This window comes from Balaenoptera physalus, assembly GCF_965194825.1.
Source record: "Balaenoptera physalus genome assembly, chromosome: 15".
In the NCBI taxonomy this organism is placed as follows: Eukaryota; Metazoa; Chordata; class Mammalia; order Artiodactyla; family Balaenopteridae; genus Balaenoptera; species Balaenoptera physalus.
The window spans coordinates 21,674,521-21,692,890 of record NC_138894.1 but is presented as its reverse complement, the minus strand read 5'-3'; the positions used below and the strand labels follow the sequence as shown (position 1 = coordinate 21,692,890).

The 18,370-nt window shown below is 34.5% G+C and overlaps 1 protein-coding gene and 1 long non-coding RNA gene across 4 annotated transcripts in view; one reads left to right on the top strand and one right to left on the bottom strand.

Annotated features, from left to right (window-relative positions):
* LOC309643308 overlaps window positions 1-18,370 on the bottom strand; it is a 997,346-nt gene that overhangs the window by 724,982 nt on the left and 253,994 nt on the right. The window lies entirely within an intron of this gene.
* The window catches only part of CTNNA2 (catenin alpha 2), a 1,185,886-nt gene that overhangs the window by 1,130,270 nt on the left and 37,246 nt on the right, over window positions 1-18,370 (top strand). For all 3 annotated transcript variants that reach the window (XM_082425912.1, XM_082425913.1, XM_082425911.1), the window contains exons 16-17: window positions 7,726-7,831; window positions 11,725-11,859. In XM_082425912.1, the coding sequence (XP_082282038.1) occupies window positions 7,726-7,831; window positions 11,725-11,859 (241 nt within the window). The remainder of the gene's footprint in view (window positions 1-7,725; window positions 7,832-11,724; window positions 11,860-18,370) is intronic.

Here is an 18,370-nt window from a genome sequence, read left to right as displayed (position 1 = left end):
TCTATTAATAACATCACTTGAACAAATAATCTCATTAATTTAAAGTGAATGATGAATCAAGTCATGTTGCTAGTTTAGATCAGGAAGACATTTTATAATGCTCTAGATTATATATAACTGTGTCAAGGAAGAGAGATATACTTGAGGGGGTCTTGTTAGATGATGTTAAATAAGACAGACTTTCTATCAGTCAAAGTATAGTTTTAAAAGTGAAAAGAGGGCCACTTCAGTTCCTGAGGGATTTTGTATAATCATTTTATGCTGATTTGAATAATGAAATGTCTAGAGTGCTACTGGTTATCATTTTTTCCCACTGCCTGATGAGTAATTTTGTGCCCCTTCATGAGGGCAAAGGGAGGATACAGTTAATAACCAGAGACACAGGAGAGAGTGTGAATTGGAAATGGAGCACAGGAAGCTGAGGTTTTGCTGCTGCCCCCATCTGCTGTGCAAAGAGGTAGCTAATTTGAGTCTTTCTTTGTGCTTCTCACATAAGTTCACTGCACTTGACCCTATACATTATTATTATTACCCTTGCATTTTCCACTTTAAGGAGGAATAATTTCAGCTCTATACCTCTAATGGCTCTTACGTATTATGTTCCCTTATTTAAAGGAAAGGATATAGCTGAGTAGGAATTGAAACTTGACTACCCTCTTACATTTAAAGGGTGTTTGGGTGCAAGAAAAAAACCCTTGCATTTATGATTTTGTTGTTTTATTCTTATCAGTAGCTAATTCATTAACTTGATTCAGTAATCTCAATGACATCTACTCCATTATTATTAAAATTGGAGAGGTTCTGCCTCATTATTTGTGTAATAACTTCTTCATGGCAGATAAAACTGATTATGCCTCATGTCTGTTTCCTGCTCAGTTCTTGACTTCCAAGAACTGAGCAGGAAACAGTTCATCATCTCATGGTGATGGCAGAAATGCTGTCCTGCATAGGGTGAATCCATACCTCTCATGTCACTTTCAGAAAGAAATAGCATGGGCCAGTCTTGTATCCCAATAACAAAAGGTGCGCAGATGGCAGCAGTTCAGGAAAGAAACCCAAGTTTAATTGTACAGCAAGGGACAAAGCTGTCTCTTGAGATCAACTGTAAGTTCTGATCTTGAAAGGAACTGGGTTCAGGTTAAAACAAAAAGCTTTCAGTGTACAATCTACTGTACTACAGTAAAGAATCATGTAATCACCCTGCTATTCCCAAATTTCATTCCTGCCTTGGTATGGACACTCAGGGCTTCAGGTCAAGTGACAGCTTGACTAGTCTTTCAGTTCCAATTCTTGACTCTTGTCAGTTCATGCCATGCCATATCTGGCCATTAAAGGGCATCCATCTAGCTCCCTTTGCACCAAAACTTTCTTTCCTCTTTGCATAGAATAATATAAAAATCTTGAGTTTGCTATCCAAGGCCTACCTTTATTGACCCTTAGATTCCTTCTCAATTTTGTGCATATTTGTATTTCAACTTCAAGATCATCATATAAATGTTACTTCCTTGAATAATTCAACTTATGGTCCTACAGTCTCACCTGATTTATCTTTAATCCCCAAATTAATACAACTTTTCCACTGTGCTGTCCTTAGACTGCTTCAGCTAATTGGTGAAAGTGGTATTTCCCAACTATGTTTTATGGACTGTGGTTCTGAAAAGGGGCTTCTATGATTCAGTACATTTACAAATATACTCCTTACTTACTATATCTCATTACTGGAGAGTCACATCATATATTGATCTGTTAGAGGTACTGAGAAAACTATAGTAAATAAATGTTTTTAATTTGGATTAACTCAGAATTTAAGAATTCTAGCTACTGAGTACATTGACTCAGAATGCACTCACACATTGATTTTTCTCATTAATACCTATTACCTTTTCATGAAATAAATATGAATTAGTTGTTAAATTGTGGATAGCAGTAATGTAGTAATAGATTTCCATGATTCTCTTTTTTTTTTGAAGTGACCATTTCCCGGGAAAGTTTCCAAATATTGACCCTTGTATAAGAATCACCTATTAGCAAAAGAGAGAAGGTTACATGAACCTATATAGTAGAGTCAATTCTATGGCTTGATAATTTTCTAAGAAAACTAAAAACATGTTCCAAATGGAACAATAAGATGGCTTTTGTCTTTAAGGTCACAAGATTCCTCAAAGCACCTTTCAAAATGCCCAAAGTAAAGAATCTGATTAAGCTAGGGAAAGACAAAGGGTATAAACCATTCACTTTGAGACTGGGAACTACAGCCAGTGGAACTAGTCCCTTTGTCCATACTGCCTTTCACTAATAGGAAGACTCAGACTTCTGATCTTTTCTGGGCAACATCCCTGGCAACACCATTCTCCTTTCTGTCTCTATGAATTTGACTACTCTAGTATCTCATGTAAGTGAAAACATACAGCATTTGTCTTTTTGTGACTGGCATATTTCACTTAGCGTAATGTTCTCAAGGTTCATCCATATTGTACATGTCAGACTTTCATTCCTTCTTAAGGCTAAATAATATTTCATTGAATGTATATATCATATTTTGTTTATCCATTCATCTATTCTTGGGCACTTGGATTGTGAATAATATTGCTATGAACATGGGTGTACAAATATCTCTTTGAGACCCTGCTTTCAATTCTTTGAATATATACCCAGGAGTGGAATTGCTGGATCACATGGTAGTTCTATGTTTAATTTTTTGAGGAGCCACTGTACTGCTTTACATAGCAGCTGCACCATTTTACATTCCCATCAACAGTGCACAAAGGTTCCAACTCCTTCCCATCCTCACCAAGACTTCTTATTTTCTGTTTTTGTTTGTTTTTATAGTAACCATCTTAATGAGTGTGAGATGGCATCTCATTGTGATTTTGATTTACATTTTCCTAATAACTAGTGGTGTTGAACATCTTTTCATGTGCTGATTAGCCATTGTATTCTTCTTTGGAGAAATGTATATTCAGGTCTTTTGCCCATTTTTTAATCAGGCTGATTAATTTTTAGTGTTGAGTTCTAGGAGTTTTTCTATATTCTGGATATCAACCCCTTGTCAGATATAGGATTTGCAAATATTTTCTCTGATTCTGTGGGTTGCCTTTTTATTCTGTTGATTGTGTCCTTCAATGCACAGAAGTTTTTAAAATTTTGATATAGTCAAATTTGTCTATTTTTGTTGTTGTTGTTGCCTGTTTTATTGGTGTCACATGCGAGAAATCATTGCCAAATCCAATGTCATGAAGTTTTTCCCTTAACTTTTCTTGTAAGATATGTATAGATTAGCTCTCATGATCCACTTCCAGTTGATTTTTGTATATGGTATAAGATATAGGTCCTGCTTCATTCTTTTGCATGTAGATATCAATTTTCCCAACATCATTTGTTGAAAACACTGTCCTTTTCCTGTTGAATGGTCTTGACAACCTTGTCAAAAATCTGCTGGGCTTTCTATTCTGTTCCATTATTTTATACATCTGTCTTTATGCCAGTACTGCACTGTTTTGATTACTGTAGCTTTGTAGTAAGGTCCCCAACTTTGTTCTTTTTTAAGATTGTTTTGGCTATTTGGGGTGCCTTGACAATCCATATGAATTTTAAGATAGATTTTTCTATTTTGGCAAAATTGCTGCTGGGTTTTTGATAGGGATTACATTGATCACTTTGTGTAGTATTGATATCTTAATAATATTAAGTCTTCTAATCCATGTACATGAGATGTCTTTCCATTTATTTGTGTGTTTATTCATTCATCCATTGATGGACACTTAGGTTGCTTCCATATATTGAGTACTGTAAATAATGCTACAATGAACATAGGGATGCATATATTTTTTTTAAATTAGTGTTTTCATTTTCTTCAGATAAGTACCCAGTAGTGGAATTGCTGAATCATATGGCAGTTCTAGTTTTAATTTTTTGAGGAAACTCCATACTGTTTTCCATAGTGGCTGCACCAATTTACATTTCCACCAATAGTGCACAAGTGTTCCCTTTTCTCCACATCCTTGCCAACATCTGTTATTTGTTGTCTTTTTGATATAAGCCATTCTGACAGGGGTGAGGTGATATCTTATTGTGGTTTTGGTTTGCATTTCCCTGATGATTAGTAATGTCGAGTACCTTTACATGTACCTGTTGGCCATCTGTATGTCTTCTTTGGAAATATGTCTATTCAGGCCCTCTGCCTGTCTTTAAATTGGATTATTTGCTTTTTTGCTATTGATTGAGTTCTTTATATATTTTGAATATTAACCCCATATTAGATCTATGATTTGCAAATATTTTCTCCCATTCACTAGATTGCCTTTTCATTTTGTTGATGGTTTTCTTTGCTGTGCAGAATCTTAAATAAATAATTTGTATTAGGTGCTTCTGATGATATCAGTATTATGTTACTTAATGAAACTGTTTTTGAAGTCTTTCTTCTTTTCCTATATTCTGGAAGAATTTAAATTGCATTGGGATTATCTTCTTTTTAAAGCAGTGGTCTCTAACCTTTTTGGCACCAGGGACCAGTTTCTTGGAAGACAATTTTTCCACAGATGATGGGGTGGGGAGAGTGGGGAGCTTGCTTGCCTGCCTGCCCGCCACTCACCTCCTGCTGTGTGGCCCAGGGGTTGGGGACCCCTGTTTTAAAGGTTTAGTAAATTCCTCTGAGAAACCATCTGGATTTACTGATTTTTTGACCAGCTTTCTCTCTGACAGCCTTACTTATTTCTTTCATGGAAATCAGACTCTTTAGATTTTTCAAAATCTACTTTCTAGCCAGTGTTGGTAAATTATATTTTCCTAGAAAGTTATTTCATCCAGGTTCTCAAATTTCTTTACATGCATTTGAGGAAACTAGTATTATAATACTTCAAATTTTCTGTTTTTTAAGATAATTTAAATCTTACCTTTTTTTACTTTAGAATATTTTTCTCCTATTTTTTTCTTGATAGCAAACTAAGTGTATTTTCTATATCAGTTTTGCCCTCCATTTTTTTTGGAATCGACTTATTTATTTTCTGTGTCCTATTATTTTCTAACTCATAAATCTCTTCTCTTATTTCTTTAATTTAATTTTTTTATTGAAGTATAGTTGATTTACAATGTTGTGCCAATGTCTGCTGTTCAGCAAAGTGACTCTGTAATAGAGACATTCTTTTTTTAATATTCTTTTCCATTATGGTTTATCACAAGATATTGAATATAGTTCCCTGTGCTATACAGTAGGACCTTGTTGTTTATCCATCCTATATGTAATCGTTTACATATACTAATCCCACACTTGCAGTCCTCCCCTCCCCCACCCCCCTCCCCCTTGGCAACCACAAGGCTGTTCTCTATGTCTGTGAGTCTGTTTCTGTTTTGTAGATAGGTTCATCTGTGCCATATTTTAGATTCCACATGTTAGTGATTTTTATTACTTTCTTCCTACTTTCTAAATTCTTCAGTCAGATGATTATTGTTTTTGTTATTTCTTGCATATTAATATCTGTAGTTATGGCTATTTGTGTTTCTCTGAGATTACTATTTTATCTCATCAGAATATAGCAAAAAGAGTATGAAATTGTGATTAGGGACACAGAGGTTGCAGTCCTTTTTCTCTCTCCTTATCACTCTCTGCATTATCATCTTGGGCAGGTCACTTAGCCTCCTCTTTGGGTTTCAGCTTTCTCAGTTAAAAAATGAGGAAATATTTGATGATCCCCAAATTTCTACATTGCTCTCTAGTTTCATGTAATACATCCCTGTCATCAACTTGTGACTCCAAGCATTTGAATTGAGTCTGCAATGTGAACTCTAAAGTCTCAAATTTTTAAATACAATATAATAGTGAGTCTGTGTACTGTAGTCTCTGGTGTAATCACAAAAGACATGCTTCTAATCATGCTTTAGCTGGAATATGGGAGTCTGAGCCTCAAACAAATTCAAGTCTCTATAAACGTTATTAACTTAGCACATTTTGTCAGAGTCAATCAACTGTTGAAAGTTATCATGAAAGGTTCATGAGAAAGCATTTCCTCAAATCCTTTGAAATTCTTGGGGCAAACAAACACCAAGATTGGTAGTAAAGAAAAATGAAGCATAGTGCAGCCCTTTGTGAATGGGTTAAGATGAAGGCAAAAAGTAACAACAAATATTTTGTCAGAGTAAGTTTGCAAAAAAGATTTTCTAAGGTTTGGAAGTTACAGAGAAATAAATAATAATGAGAGTAATATTAAATATTAACAGATTCTGCATCTAACCTTTCCTTTAAAAATATAAACCAAAAACAAAATAAAAGTTTATTTAGAGATAATTAAAAAAAAATAATGTGAGAGAATGGGAGCCCAATTGTCACAGATTCTTTAATTCATCCATATTATATCAAATTCACATGTGAAATCTCTGTCCATATTTAAAAAATCTATACAACAACTGAAAAATAGTCAGTGTCTTTTGTGGAAGAGTTAATGTTACCACAGCAAAATGAAATAGCTTGTTTTGAATTTCCCTATGTATGTGTTTAAGCACTGACATGAACATAATATATTTTACTTTTACCTACTAACACTGAAAATGCCAGAGGCAAAATTAATAGAGAAACAAAATGCCCTTCATTTACATTTATTTTCTAAAGTTATTTTAAGTCTTCCATTTTATAAAACGTTATTATATAACAATGGCAATCATTGCTCACTCTATGCATTCTAAATAAATCACTTCTGAGTGTTTTTTCTCTATATTTCACTACATGTCTTAACTATAGGTTTATAATTTTGTAGGCCTAAAAAATGCATTGATTTTTAGATGCATATAAGGAGACCAGTAACAATGCTAAAAATATAAGAATGAATGTATTTAGTCTATTATTTTATTTACCTCTCAAGAAAAGTGAAGAAAAATCATATCATATGCAACATTTTGTTTAAAGATTTATGATGCAGCATCATTTCCTTTTCCTTTCTAATAAATATTTAAAAGACAAGTAATATTAAACAGTTCACCTAATTGAAAGCCTTACGTGAAAATATTGGGAAAAGACATCTACTGTCACACAGTGTTCTGTGCGTCTTCCTTCGTAAGTCAGTCCTAGAAACATATAAACCAGCAAGAGTAAGAGCTCAGCAGATTTCTGAAATTCTGGCCAAACAGTTCCCAGTTATGGACAAGAGACAGTGGCTTCTTAAAGAGCCAAAGTGGACTTAAAAATATAATTAACATAATAATAGTGCTGAGCATGGTATGAAAGACAATGCATGTGCTTTTATTTTGGCTAGTCTCTGATTTAAATTTAGAATTTATCACATGATTTGCATAAGCTTAGATGAGTTATTCACTTTAGTCTATTTTTTTCTTCTCTAAAATGGGAATGATGATGCCTACTTGTTAGGGTTGTTATGAAGACAAATGTATATACAACAGCATAGACACACGGTAAGCATTTACATATTAAATTCCCATTGCTCTTGTGGTGATCATCTTTTTTAAGGAACCACTGTTTAAAATATATAGAAATGCATGTAAAGAGTAAAATGTGAGCATGCACATCCAAAAAGGGAAAAATATTCCCTAAAAATGAATGCAAGTAAAGTGAATTATTTACATGGAAGTTGAAGTGAATCAAGAAAACATTCAAATTACCTCTAACGTGGTCAGAGCCAAATCAAATACAAAAGCAGAGTCCTGGACAAACAATATGGTAGGTGTGTCTATTTCCTGTCATAAAGTGGATTTCTAATTATGTTGTGTCTGTTTTTTCAGAGGCAAAGGCCCGTTGAAAAATACATCTGATGTGATTAATGCCGCCAAGAAAATTGCCGAAGCAGGCTCTCGAATGGACAAATTAGCCCGAGCTGTGGCTGATCAGGTAATATAAGAGAGAAGAGCAAGCACATGCTGAGTGGGGTCATTAACTAGCTCTTGCATTCTGTAATGGGTTTTATGCACTCTATAAAATGCCCCTGAAGAATGAATTGTAGAGGATTGCTACCATTTTACAAACTGGCCTCTAACTCTGTGGAGACTGAGTTGATGCCAAAGGTGGGTTCAGTTCAAGAGGGACTAGTAAATCCAATGATCAAAATTCCTTGAGAAAGAAGAGTACCCACTTTTTAAGAGTCATAATCCCCAAGGAATCATGGATCCTGGCTGTCCTCATTCAGAAAGTCAAATACACTGCACAATGGGGAAGCAAAAGAAAGAACTTTACTTCTTGTTATAATTGATCTCACTGTAATGATGCTCTCATAATAATTTATGCCCTAGCATAAATGGGATGAATTCACATAGTCAAGAGCATCCAGATTTCAGCTTTATTTTCATCCAGACTCAAAGGGCATCAGAGATTAACAAAATTCTCAATAGTATCTTTTATGCTTTTAGACTGAACTAAGGTACATGTTAAAATAGTTCTCAATCTGAATGTTGAATATTTGAGCTTATTTCCACACTTTTCATCTTATCTTGATGAATTGGAACTCTAAAATCCTGTTCTAAATATGTCTTGTTGCAATAATGGGCAATTTCTTTTAAGGGTACTTTAGGCAATACACTTTTCCAGAGAGCTGATGCTCATCTCTTTAAGCAACCAGTGGCTTACAGTTTGAACTGTTTTAAAAGGAAACTATTTTAAAATATAAATTAAGATTCTGAAGTAGAAAATATTATATAAACTGTTATTTACATGGAGAAAACATTATGAGCATGAATTTGCCTACTAGACTACAAAACAATCATGCTCTCTGGAGACAATGGAAGACTTAGGATTGTTTCCTCCCCCTTAGATGGTCCTAGTCTCCTATGATTTTTGAGTTGCTTACTATAATTGTTCTCCCTCATTCCTTAATAGGACTGTTTCTCTAAATCCTTGTTGTCTTCAGCATCCCCGATTTTAGAATCCTTCAAGTCAATACTAGATTTACTCATCTTCCAAAGTCTGTAAAGAAAAATACATGATTAAACTATTAGGATTACATTTAAAATAAGCCGAGAGATTGTCTCACGTTAACTTTTCTTATACATATGATGGCTAATCTGAGGGAATGTTTTTTGCTTTCTTTTGAATTTTTGAGAAATACTCAATAGTAAAGTTAATTCATTTAAATATTATCATAATTTGAGAATTTCCTGAAATTTGTAGGGATTGAAATTTGTAGCATTATTAAATTGCTAATTTCAGGACAATGTCAAATGCCAAGCTTCCTACAGTTTGCAGCATAGGTTGAGTTCCATATGTAACCCAGAAAGTTCATGTAAAAGAGAGGAGAGGGACTTCCCTAGTGGTGCAGTGATTAAGAATCTGCCTTCCACTGCAGGGGACACGGGTTTGATCCCTGATCAGGGAACTAGATCCCACATGCACGCCACAACTAAGAGTTTGCATGCCACAACTAAGGAGCCTGCTGGCCTCAACTAAGGAGCATGTGTGTGGCAACTAAGACCTGGCACAACCAAAATAAAAATAAATAAATAATAATATTAATTTTAAAATAATTTAAAAATAAAAGAGAGGAGAGACAACGAACTTACTTGAAAATATTCATGCATACATGCAAACATACAGAAATGCATCAGCCAGGAAAGAATGTTGCATTTTTTTCTGCAAATGTTGAAGGAATATTTTGCAAAATGTTGGAATGAGTGGAGTGACCAGAGATTGGCGGGTGGTTCTGAAACCAGGTTGTGTTTGGACGGACTCCTTCTTAGGAGTGAAAATGGATGGAGTTTGGATGGCCTTTCCATTATACTCTGAATCTCAGTGGCTGAAACTATTTCTTAATATGTTTAGGCTCCTTGAGCTCAATATTTTTTTATTGTGATTCTTATTTTTGATTTTGTAATTTTGGATCCTTATTTCCAACAATTATGCAACATGAAGCATAGCCCCAAACAGTTTTGGTATCTGGAAAACACACCACACATGTACACACACAAATATCCCAGGATTCTAGATGTATTTTGAGATTGTGACAAAATATTAAAATGCTATTTAATGATGACGTAACAACAACAAAAAAGATAGATGAAGTTAAACATAACACTCTCTTTGTGGTATTCTTCTTATCATCAGTTGTGAAGCAACTTGCAATTTTTGCTAATGCTTTATCTGAATGGGGCATTTCTTTCTCAAATTCTGCACCCATTTCTACTATTTCCATGGTATAAGAGTTATTTTTCTTGGTCCACATGCCTTTATGTGTGTTTTAAATACTTCAGTTTAAATAATAGAATAGAATGAGCATTTCCAAAATGTCGATTGCTTACCTTTAACTTGCCAGAAAATATTTTTATGAAGATTTGAGATATTCACACAATATAAACGTTTTACGGACTGTTGCATTTTAAATTACTGTTCCATTGAGATAGAACTTCCATTTTAATTTGCTACAAGGTATTTGTATCAAAAGCCTTGTCAGCCCTCTAGGGAGATATCATTTTAAAGTTAATTCCTTTCAGTATATGAGTCTCTGGAGTAGGATAAATATTACAGTATTAAGTACTTGTAGGAAGCTAAAAACAGTCTCTGTGGGATTCTTTCTTGATAAATGCAGTTAGTGAAAAAAAATACCACAATGGTAAGTGTTATGTATACAAAAGACTCCTTTGTCATTTATTAAATAAATGGCTATCTCAAGTGACTGGCTTCACAGTATTAATGAAAGAATTCCCTTTCTTGAGCTTGAAGGAAACTTAGCTGGAGTCTTTGTCTCATACTCTTATTCTAAATAACATACTTCGGTTTGGGCTGTAGGTACTCATTTCTTACAACGTTTCATCAAGGATCTGGTGATTATATGTCCTTTGCCAAGTGCCAGATTGAGTCAGAACAATAGAATGTCCTGGAGAATTTTGGGCTGAACTTTGGATAGCAATAGAAATATATTTCAATTACTGGATAGCCATTGGCATTGAAGCTTCAGAAATGTTTTAAGGAATCATGTAAATGTCTGTGGAAGTGTTCAGCTCTGCTCAGTGTGTATTTGATGGACATCTACCCACTTAAGTTACAAAGAAAATTAAAAATCTATGGTCATCAGAAGTTTTTTGAGAATTCAAAATCTTTGGTGCATCCTTTGAAGGGTCTTATTGTTACACTTATGAGCTTATTTCAATTGGCTTCAAATTCATTTAATTCAAATCTTTTTCTTTTACAGTTGTCTTGATCCTTCTCAGAGTCTCTTGTTTAAAGGAAGTTTATCATGTTGCTAAAATTTGGATAAATATGGAATTCCAAAAAGTGTAATAGAGTTCCTTTAGTGAATGATACATGTCTTAGAAAGCCAAAAGAAACAAGTGCATTTTCCCCCAACTAACTGAATTGAAACTCTATCTTGCACTATGGCAGAGAGACTGCCACACAGGATGATTTCCTTCTAGCATCCGTTGCTTTGTTCTCTGTGTTAAAATAACTTTGCTTGTAGTGAATGTTGAATGGGCCACTCAGGAAAAACCTATAGAATATTGTTTTCTTAGCAGTTTAGAAGATAATTGGTAAAATACTCATAAATGTATCCAGAAGTCCCAGTAAGACTTTCCAGGAGGTCATCAATATTTTTTGTATAGAATTTATCAAAGTAGAGCTAACCATTCTAACCTATTGGCTGTGGCCTTCCTAAAATGCACTATAAAGAAGTTAAGTTGAATGGTTGTAATTAAGGTATATGACAGTGAAACCTTTTCTTCTCACAGCTTTTATATAGCAAGTATTAGAAACTGAAGAGTACCTACTAATTGAGATGACCTTTTTTTAATGTTTTATAGTGTCCTGATTCAGCATGTAAGCAGGATTTATTAGCCTACCTTCAAAGAATTGCCTTGTATTGCCATCAACTTAATATCTGCAGCAAGGTGAAAGCCGAAGTACAGAATCTGGGAGGAGAGCTCATTGTGTCAGGGGTAAGCTGGGATCTGGGCTTCACAATTCAAGTTCCCACTGTTGTATTTCCAAGGCAAGCATTCTTGGCAACAGTACTGCTAAAAACACCACTACAGTGATTCATAGGGAGGTTTTTTAAAAAAAAATAAATGTTATCACCATTATTCCAGACCTTACAATAACTCACGAAGAACAGTTTGATTTTCCAATTACCCCATGTTTATACTAGCCTTGTAAAATCTCCACTCTTCACAAAAAAACTAATTTCATAGTCTGGAAACTCATTGCCAAGCTGAGACTATTATAATTATTTGGGGCTTTTGTATATTTACTCATTGTAAGTCTACTTCCCTCTGTTAGTCCTAGCAATTTTCATTCTCTGTTCAGGAGCAAGCCTCTCTATGTGTGGATTGTGTTCACATGTTAGAGATGATGAAAACAATAGGAATTCATTCATCAGGTTCCAATGCATACTAGGTTATCAGTAACCCTTAAAAGCCAGAAAATGTTTGAATTTAACACAGGTTGATGTGCTGTTGCCAAAAACTAACATGGTTGTCAAACACTAACAATTATATATCCTTTGTTCAATCACTTCAGTGTTTCCCTTCTCATGAAAATATAAGTATCTGGTCCATTTTAGTCAAATGCAAAGGAACAAGAAGTTCAATGAATAGAAGAATCATGATTTCTTGGCAAGATTTCCAAATGTATGTGTTGAGGTTCTTCACCTTGGCTTCTTTTCCTCCCTCAGTCCCTTTCTTTCAACACAAGGTGCCATCTATTGTAAACTACTTGCAAATTCCAAAGTGTGGCTCTGCTACCTTTAGTTCTTTTCCCAGTCAACCATAATGCTGCCATTTTAAGTGCGGCATTACCAGGAACAGAGCATTATCAATATGGTGAATGCCTTGTGAAAATCAGATTGGTAATGAAGCTCAGTTCTTCCTCAAGCCATTTTCAGAAATTCAGCAGGTTGACCATTTGATAAAAAATATGTGGAAAAATCATACTTGAACCCAAAGATTTCAGTTCCTATATTGTTTGGCTTGCAGAAAACATAGCTGGGAAAAGAGCTGATCTGGTTTGCATGGAGATGCCATTTGGAAAGCCTGTTCCATGCAGTCTCACCTAGAGCCCAGTAAATTGCTGTTTTGTGCCTCTTCCCAAAGCATAGTCACCTCTTTGCATTTCCAAAATGATCCTGCTTCAACATTCTTCAACAACCAAGAGCAATCTGTCTTGCAGTGTGTCCTTTCTGCCAAGTTGGTAATTACCAAGATTCTCTCTGCCAAGAAGTGATCAAAACATTGCATCTCCCTTGCTTCCTTTCTTATCTTCAGCCTCAATGGTATAGTTTCCCATACCATTCAGCTTTCATGTCCATCTGTATATAGCACCTGTGGAACCGAGTGCTTTTTGTTTAGCTTGCCTTGTGTGCTTTCATTTGTTACTTTCCAAATCTTATTATTTATATGGATGCACAGAGCATCTTTGTGGATCTCAGACTCCACAACCTCATCTAAGCAAGTTTTACTGGCAGTTACTCTCCATCATCCTCTCAGTACCCATTGTTCACCACTGCCTCCAGAGCTTCATTTCCATTGTCTTTTCCTCATTTAGATTAGTCCAAACCATCACTGGCTTTTATCACTTGCATTGTTGGCATTTGCAGAGGTGTTTGAGATTGAGAACACCATCAAGAAGCCTGTTTCCTTCTTTGAGTCTTATTGGCAATGTTAATAAATCCTTGCATAGGAGAAGGCTTCTTTTAGAGGAATGTTATACAACTTTATAATAATTCTGAGTCAAACGCATTATAAAGGTTTGCTTATACTGCTCAGTTATGGGCCTGCTCTTGGTCTCTTCATGATTTTTTTCCAAGCTTGATTGTTATTTGGTGTCATACCTGCCTGTGTAGTCTGCTGTCTTTGTCACTTCTGCCTCCATCTTATTCTTCATCCTCCTTCACTGATGGCCAATGGAGAAAAAAATCAATATGTTTATTTTTCAAAATAGCCACAAGTGACTGCCTTCAGAGTTCTGAAAGAGTCAAGAATGTGAGACCCCATACACACAAACTTTTCAATGATTTTGCCAAGAAAGTGCACCCATGCTTTGAGCCCCATTTATTTTGTTGTCTGTCATGACAAAGTTGCTCTATTTTTAAGGAGAAGCTACTATAGTATAAAATGAAATCAAAAAAGAGAAATACTTGAATCTTCCTCCCTTTTTCCCTATGTCGTTATGTACATGGGATTCAAAGCTGTGACTTCTTCCTTGAAATACGCAAAAGCCCCCAGGAAGGTATATTTGTTAGAAGTCAAAGCTTCTATTAAAACAGATAAGATTTGGGTAGATTGTTTCCATTTTGCTAAGGAAAATGATTTGGATTTCAAAACTGAGCACCATGTTTTTATAGTCTCATGCTGGCATGATGAACTTATGTTAAACAAAATGCACATATACCATGTCAGCATGTATATGTTTTATGTGAGTCTGTGTGTTCAAACTGGGAAAGGCTTCTTCTGTTATATTTGCCTTTGGCTTGAGAGGTAGCTCAGGAAATTTCAACAGGTCATGGGGACAGTGGATGCCAAAGCTCTTCACGAGTCATGGGAACTAGAGAAATAAAGCAAATTAAAAAAATATGCCTACATATGCTCATTCACACAACTGCTGTCTAAGAAGCACCATTAGTTTTCTGGCTGGCAATCAATATTCTAAAGTCATTGGCTTAAACTTTTCTCAACAGCGGAAAGGTGCCATTCTTATTAAATCTCAAAGTATAAGATGCATATTTGTGAGCCAATTCAGCTCAACCTGGTTGCTAAGCAGGTAATGGGAAAGGGAATTAAAAAAAAAAAAAAAAAAAAAAAAACTAAGAGAGTAATACAAATGTTAGAGAGAAAGTGGAAGAAACTAAAGTCCACACAATTAAACAGCCTGATAGTTTATATACTGGCTTTATTTGTTTGTTTAGTTTAGTGTTTGGTAGTTTAATCTCTTAAGCCAGTTTACATGATTTTTGGAAAAAGGACCATTAAAGGAAGAAAAGAAGAAAAAGAGGAAAGGATGGAGGATAGGAAAGAAAAAACATGAAAGAAGGAAAAAGATAAAACAAAGGAAAGAGAAACTTAACCATAGCATATTATAAATTAGTTTAGTGCAAGTAATATCCATTAAAGGTGACAACATTATATTCATCATGAGAGAAAAGTTGAGTCACACCTTTTTCAGTATGTAGATATATTTTGAATACAAATAAGTTCCAATGTCATTCTATGGAAATTACCTGTATATTTGATTATTGTGTTTTAATTAATTTTTATTCACTAGGTTTCAGAGGAGTTAATAGGTTCTTTTAAATTTAAAAATGGAGATATACACATGGAACTGGAGAAATGAAAACCATTTTATAACCTTTGATTATCTTTAGCTACCCAAAGATTTATACTTTGCACATTATTCTGAATGAGATTGGAAATACAAACACAGGGTTTTAGAACACAGAATACTGAATATCAAGCATTCTGATAAAATGGAAATATTCCACCTACATTATTTTTTTTAAGTGCAAATACAACAGGATCCCCATTATAACAACGAAGCCAGAGCACAGGAGCAATAACCCTCCTCTGGACAGGAATTTGATGTTCAGGTCAGAGATGGAGGGATGCTGATATAACTTATAGCTGACTCCCCATGAAACTGTTACAAAGTTAATACATTCTATTGCATATAAATGCCTTTTTTCACACAAACAAAATATAGGAACAGAGTTTAGAGGTGAGGAATGTTAGTTCCCTTAGTCCTCAGGCTGATTGAATGGAGCTCTGACCTATTCCGGAGGGACTGAGTAATTTGCCCTAATGTGCACTTTTGTTCTTTGTCTTTTAATCTCTCCTTTCCAAATTTGAATTCCTCTCAATTGGGTTATGGAGAGAAGTTTGACAAGGTGAACAAGTATAATTTGCAACGCCAGTAGGATTTGAATTGGTCAAGTATAGTTACTCTTATAGCCTATGTTTCATATCATTAAAAAAATTGGACTAAATTAAAATTAACATGAATATTCATGATGATAAATGAAAATATGAAAAATATTCATAAAAATGCTGGAAACTGAGAACATTCAAATCAGTCCTACCTGACACTGGCATATGATCAAAGATACATATATGCTATATGTATATGCATACATGTATGCACACAACAAATACATGTGATTTGACTCTTAACTTCCTTGTTCCCTGAATAAGCAATAATCAAGAACTGAACAAATGGTTGACAGCTGTGACATATATGATTCAATACAATACAGTTTGGGGGAAAATATGGTGTTTATTTGTACCATGCTATATATATATATATATATATATATATATATATATATATACACACATACATACATATATATATATTTGTACAATGCCATATATATGTGTATATATAAATATATATATAGATATAGATAGATAGATAGATAGATAGATATAATTGTTTTTTGTTGAGATGAGAATTACATTTTACTTGAAAATTTCTGTGTTCACTCTGTAAAAAAAGTGTCAGTATTTTGTAATGGAATGAAACGTTCACTGAAACAAGCGTTGTACTTAGTTGTGTAAACTTGTACTTTAAACAACCCTTTTTGGGGAAAGAGTCATTTTTGTTATATCTTCCGATTCTGTCTATTGTCAATTCTCGATTATCTCCACTGATCAAAGTATAGTAGTAATGGGAAATAATCTAAATTGCTAGTTTTCAGTTTGGGTTTGGAATCCACTTCTGTGCTTCATTTAAACAAAAGGGTATGTGTTCAGACAACTCACAGCAGTTCCAAAGAATTTTATACAGACCTTCCAGAGGGTAAGCCATTAAGTTTTTGGGCTTAAAGGACTTTTTCTGATCTGGGGAGAGTAGGAGAATCCAGATCCAGGGAAGTAAAATTAAAACAAACTTCAGATTATAAATCTGAATGGAGGGGTAGTGGAGATACTCTGTACTGGTAAGAAAATTAAACAGGTATTTATCATTTTCAGAATGGCAGTAGTTCTTTGCACTTAATCTGCTAGTATGATGGGTTGTTGCATAATTCAGTCTTTCTCCCAACAACCTGCCCGCTAATCTGTTATGATGGTAAAACTATAGCCACTTCAATTCTGATTCCCGCGTTAAGTCTTCCTCCGTTACATCCGTGTCAATGTACATTGTCATTGATTTTTGCACAACCCAAATTATGCAAACTTTCAGAGAAAAATAACACTTAAGTGTTTTTGCAGTGCAAATTCATTCTCCCAGTGTTATAAAAGTGACATTTAACAAACTCAAGGTATTATTTTTGGAAGAAATTGGAAATAAGAATTTTTATAAGAAAAGTAAAAAATCTCCTTGGGTGTCAGGCAGCATAGGAAGCTTTATGTCTGTAGCACCACAGCGCAAGCTGTCTCCCTGAATTCAAATAATCTTGCACAAATGAAGGAAGTATACTGCTCTGCTATAAGAAGTAACTCTTCAGTTACATACTTGAAGATACTGATTCTAAACTTATCAAGATGGTCAAATTCCGTTCTTTGAAAAAAAAAAATCAGTTATCCACTGATGAAATTAAACCAGTTGGTTATCTTACTGAATTGTTTTATGCATAGAAAAAGACTTTATAGTCTAATGCTCTCATCCTAAAATAAGAAAACAGACTCTATTGTGACAAAACGGGTATGTGAACTAAGCAAGTAACTCTTTTGACCTTGACTGGAGACATGGATTGAACTAACTTGGATCTACTCAGTGGATTGATTTGATTGCATCACCTGAACTTGTGAGCTGAGCAGTTTCTATTTTAGTCTGAGGGCATCATTGCTTGTAAGAGTAGAAGGGGTTAGTGGCTTTAGGAAGAGTGTCTCTGCGTCAGAAATGTCAGTGCCATTACCTGTCATTTAATCAATTTACTTTCCTTCAGGTTTTAGAATTTTTTTTCAAGTTTTAAAAGCCTCGAATTAAAAGAAGGAAGGCAAATACTTTATTGGTTAGCAATTAATGCCTTAGATTTTAGTTAATATTCTGAGGATGATTTGGCATCAAATGAATAGTAATATTTTGTGAAAACTTGGAAATTAGACACATGGGAGATACCTAGATGAGGGACAATGATTGCATATATCTTTTGATATATGTGAAACACAGGCAAACGTATTTAAGATATACTGGTTTGTACCATTTTCCCATGAAACAAGTTCTAATTTTGAGATATTGTCAATATGTGATAATTGTCTGAGTTCATTCTAAGATGTTCTTTATTAATCTATAGTTTTAATAATTAATGTCTGTAGTAGTGTCTTAAGAACTACATCCCTCCCCCCCACATTTTTAAGTAGTTTTGGATATGTGAGAACAACCCAGATCTATCTGTTCCCTTCAGTTGAACCAAATAATTATGAGAAGCCAAAGCATTGCGTGAATACCTTTATTTAGACACAGTATCTGTAATTCATTTCCTCTTTTTTGGTTTTCCTGTATACACTTCAATTCATC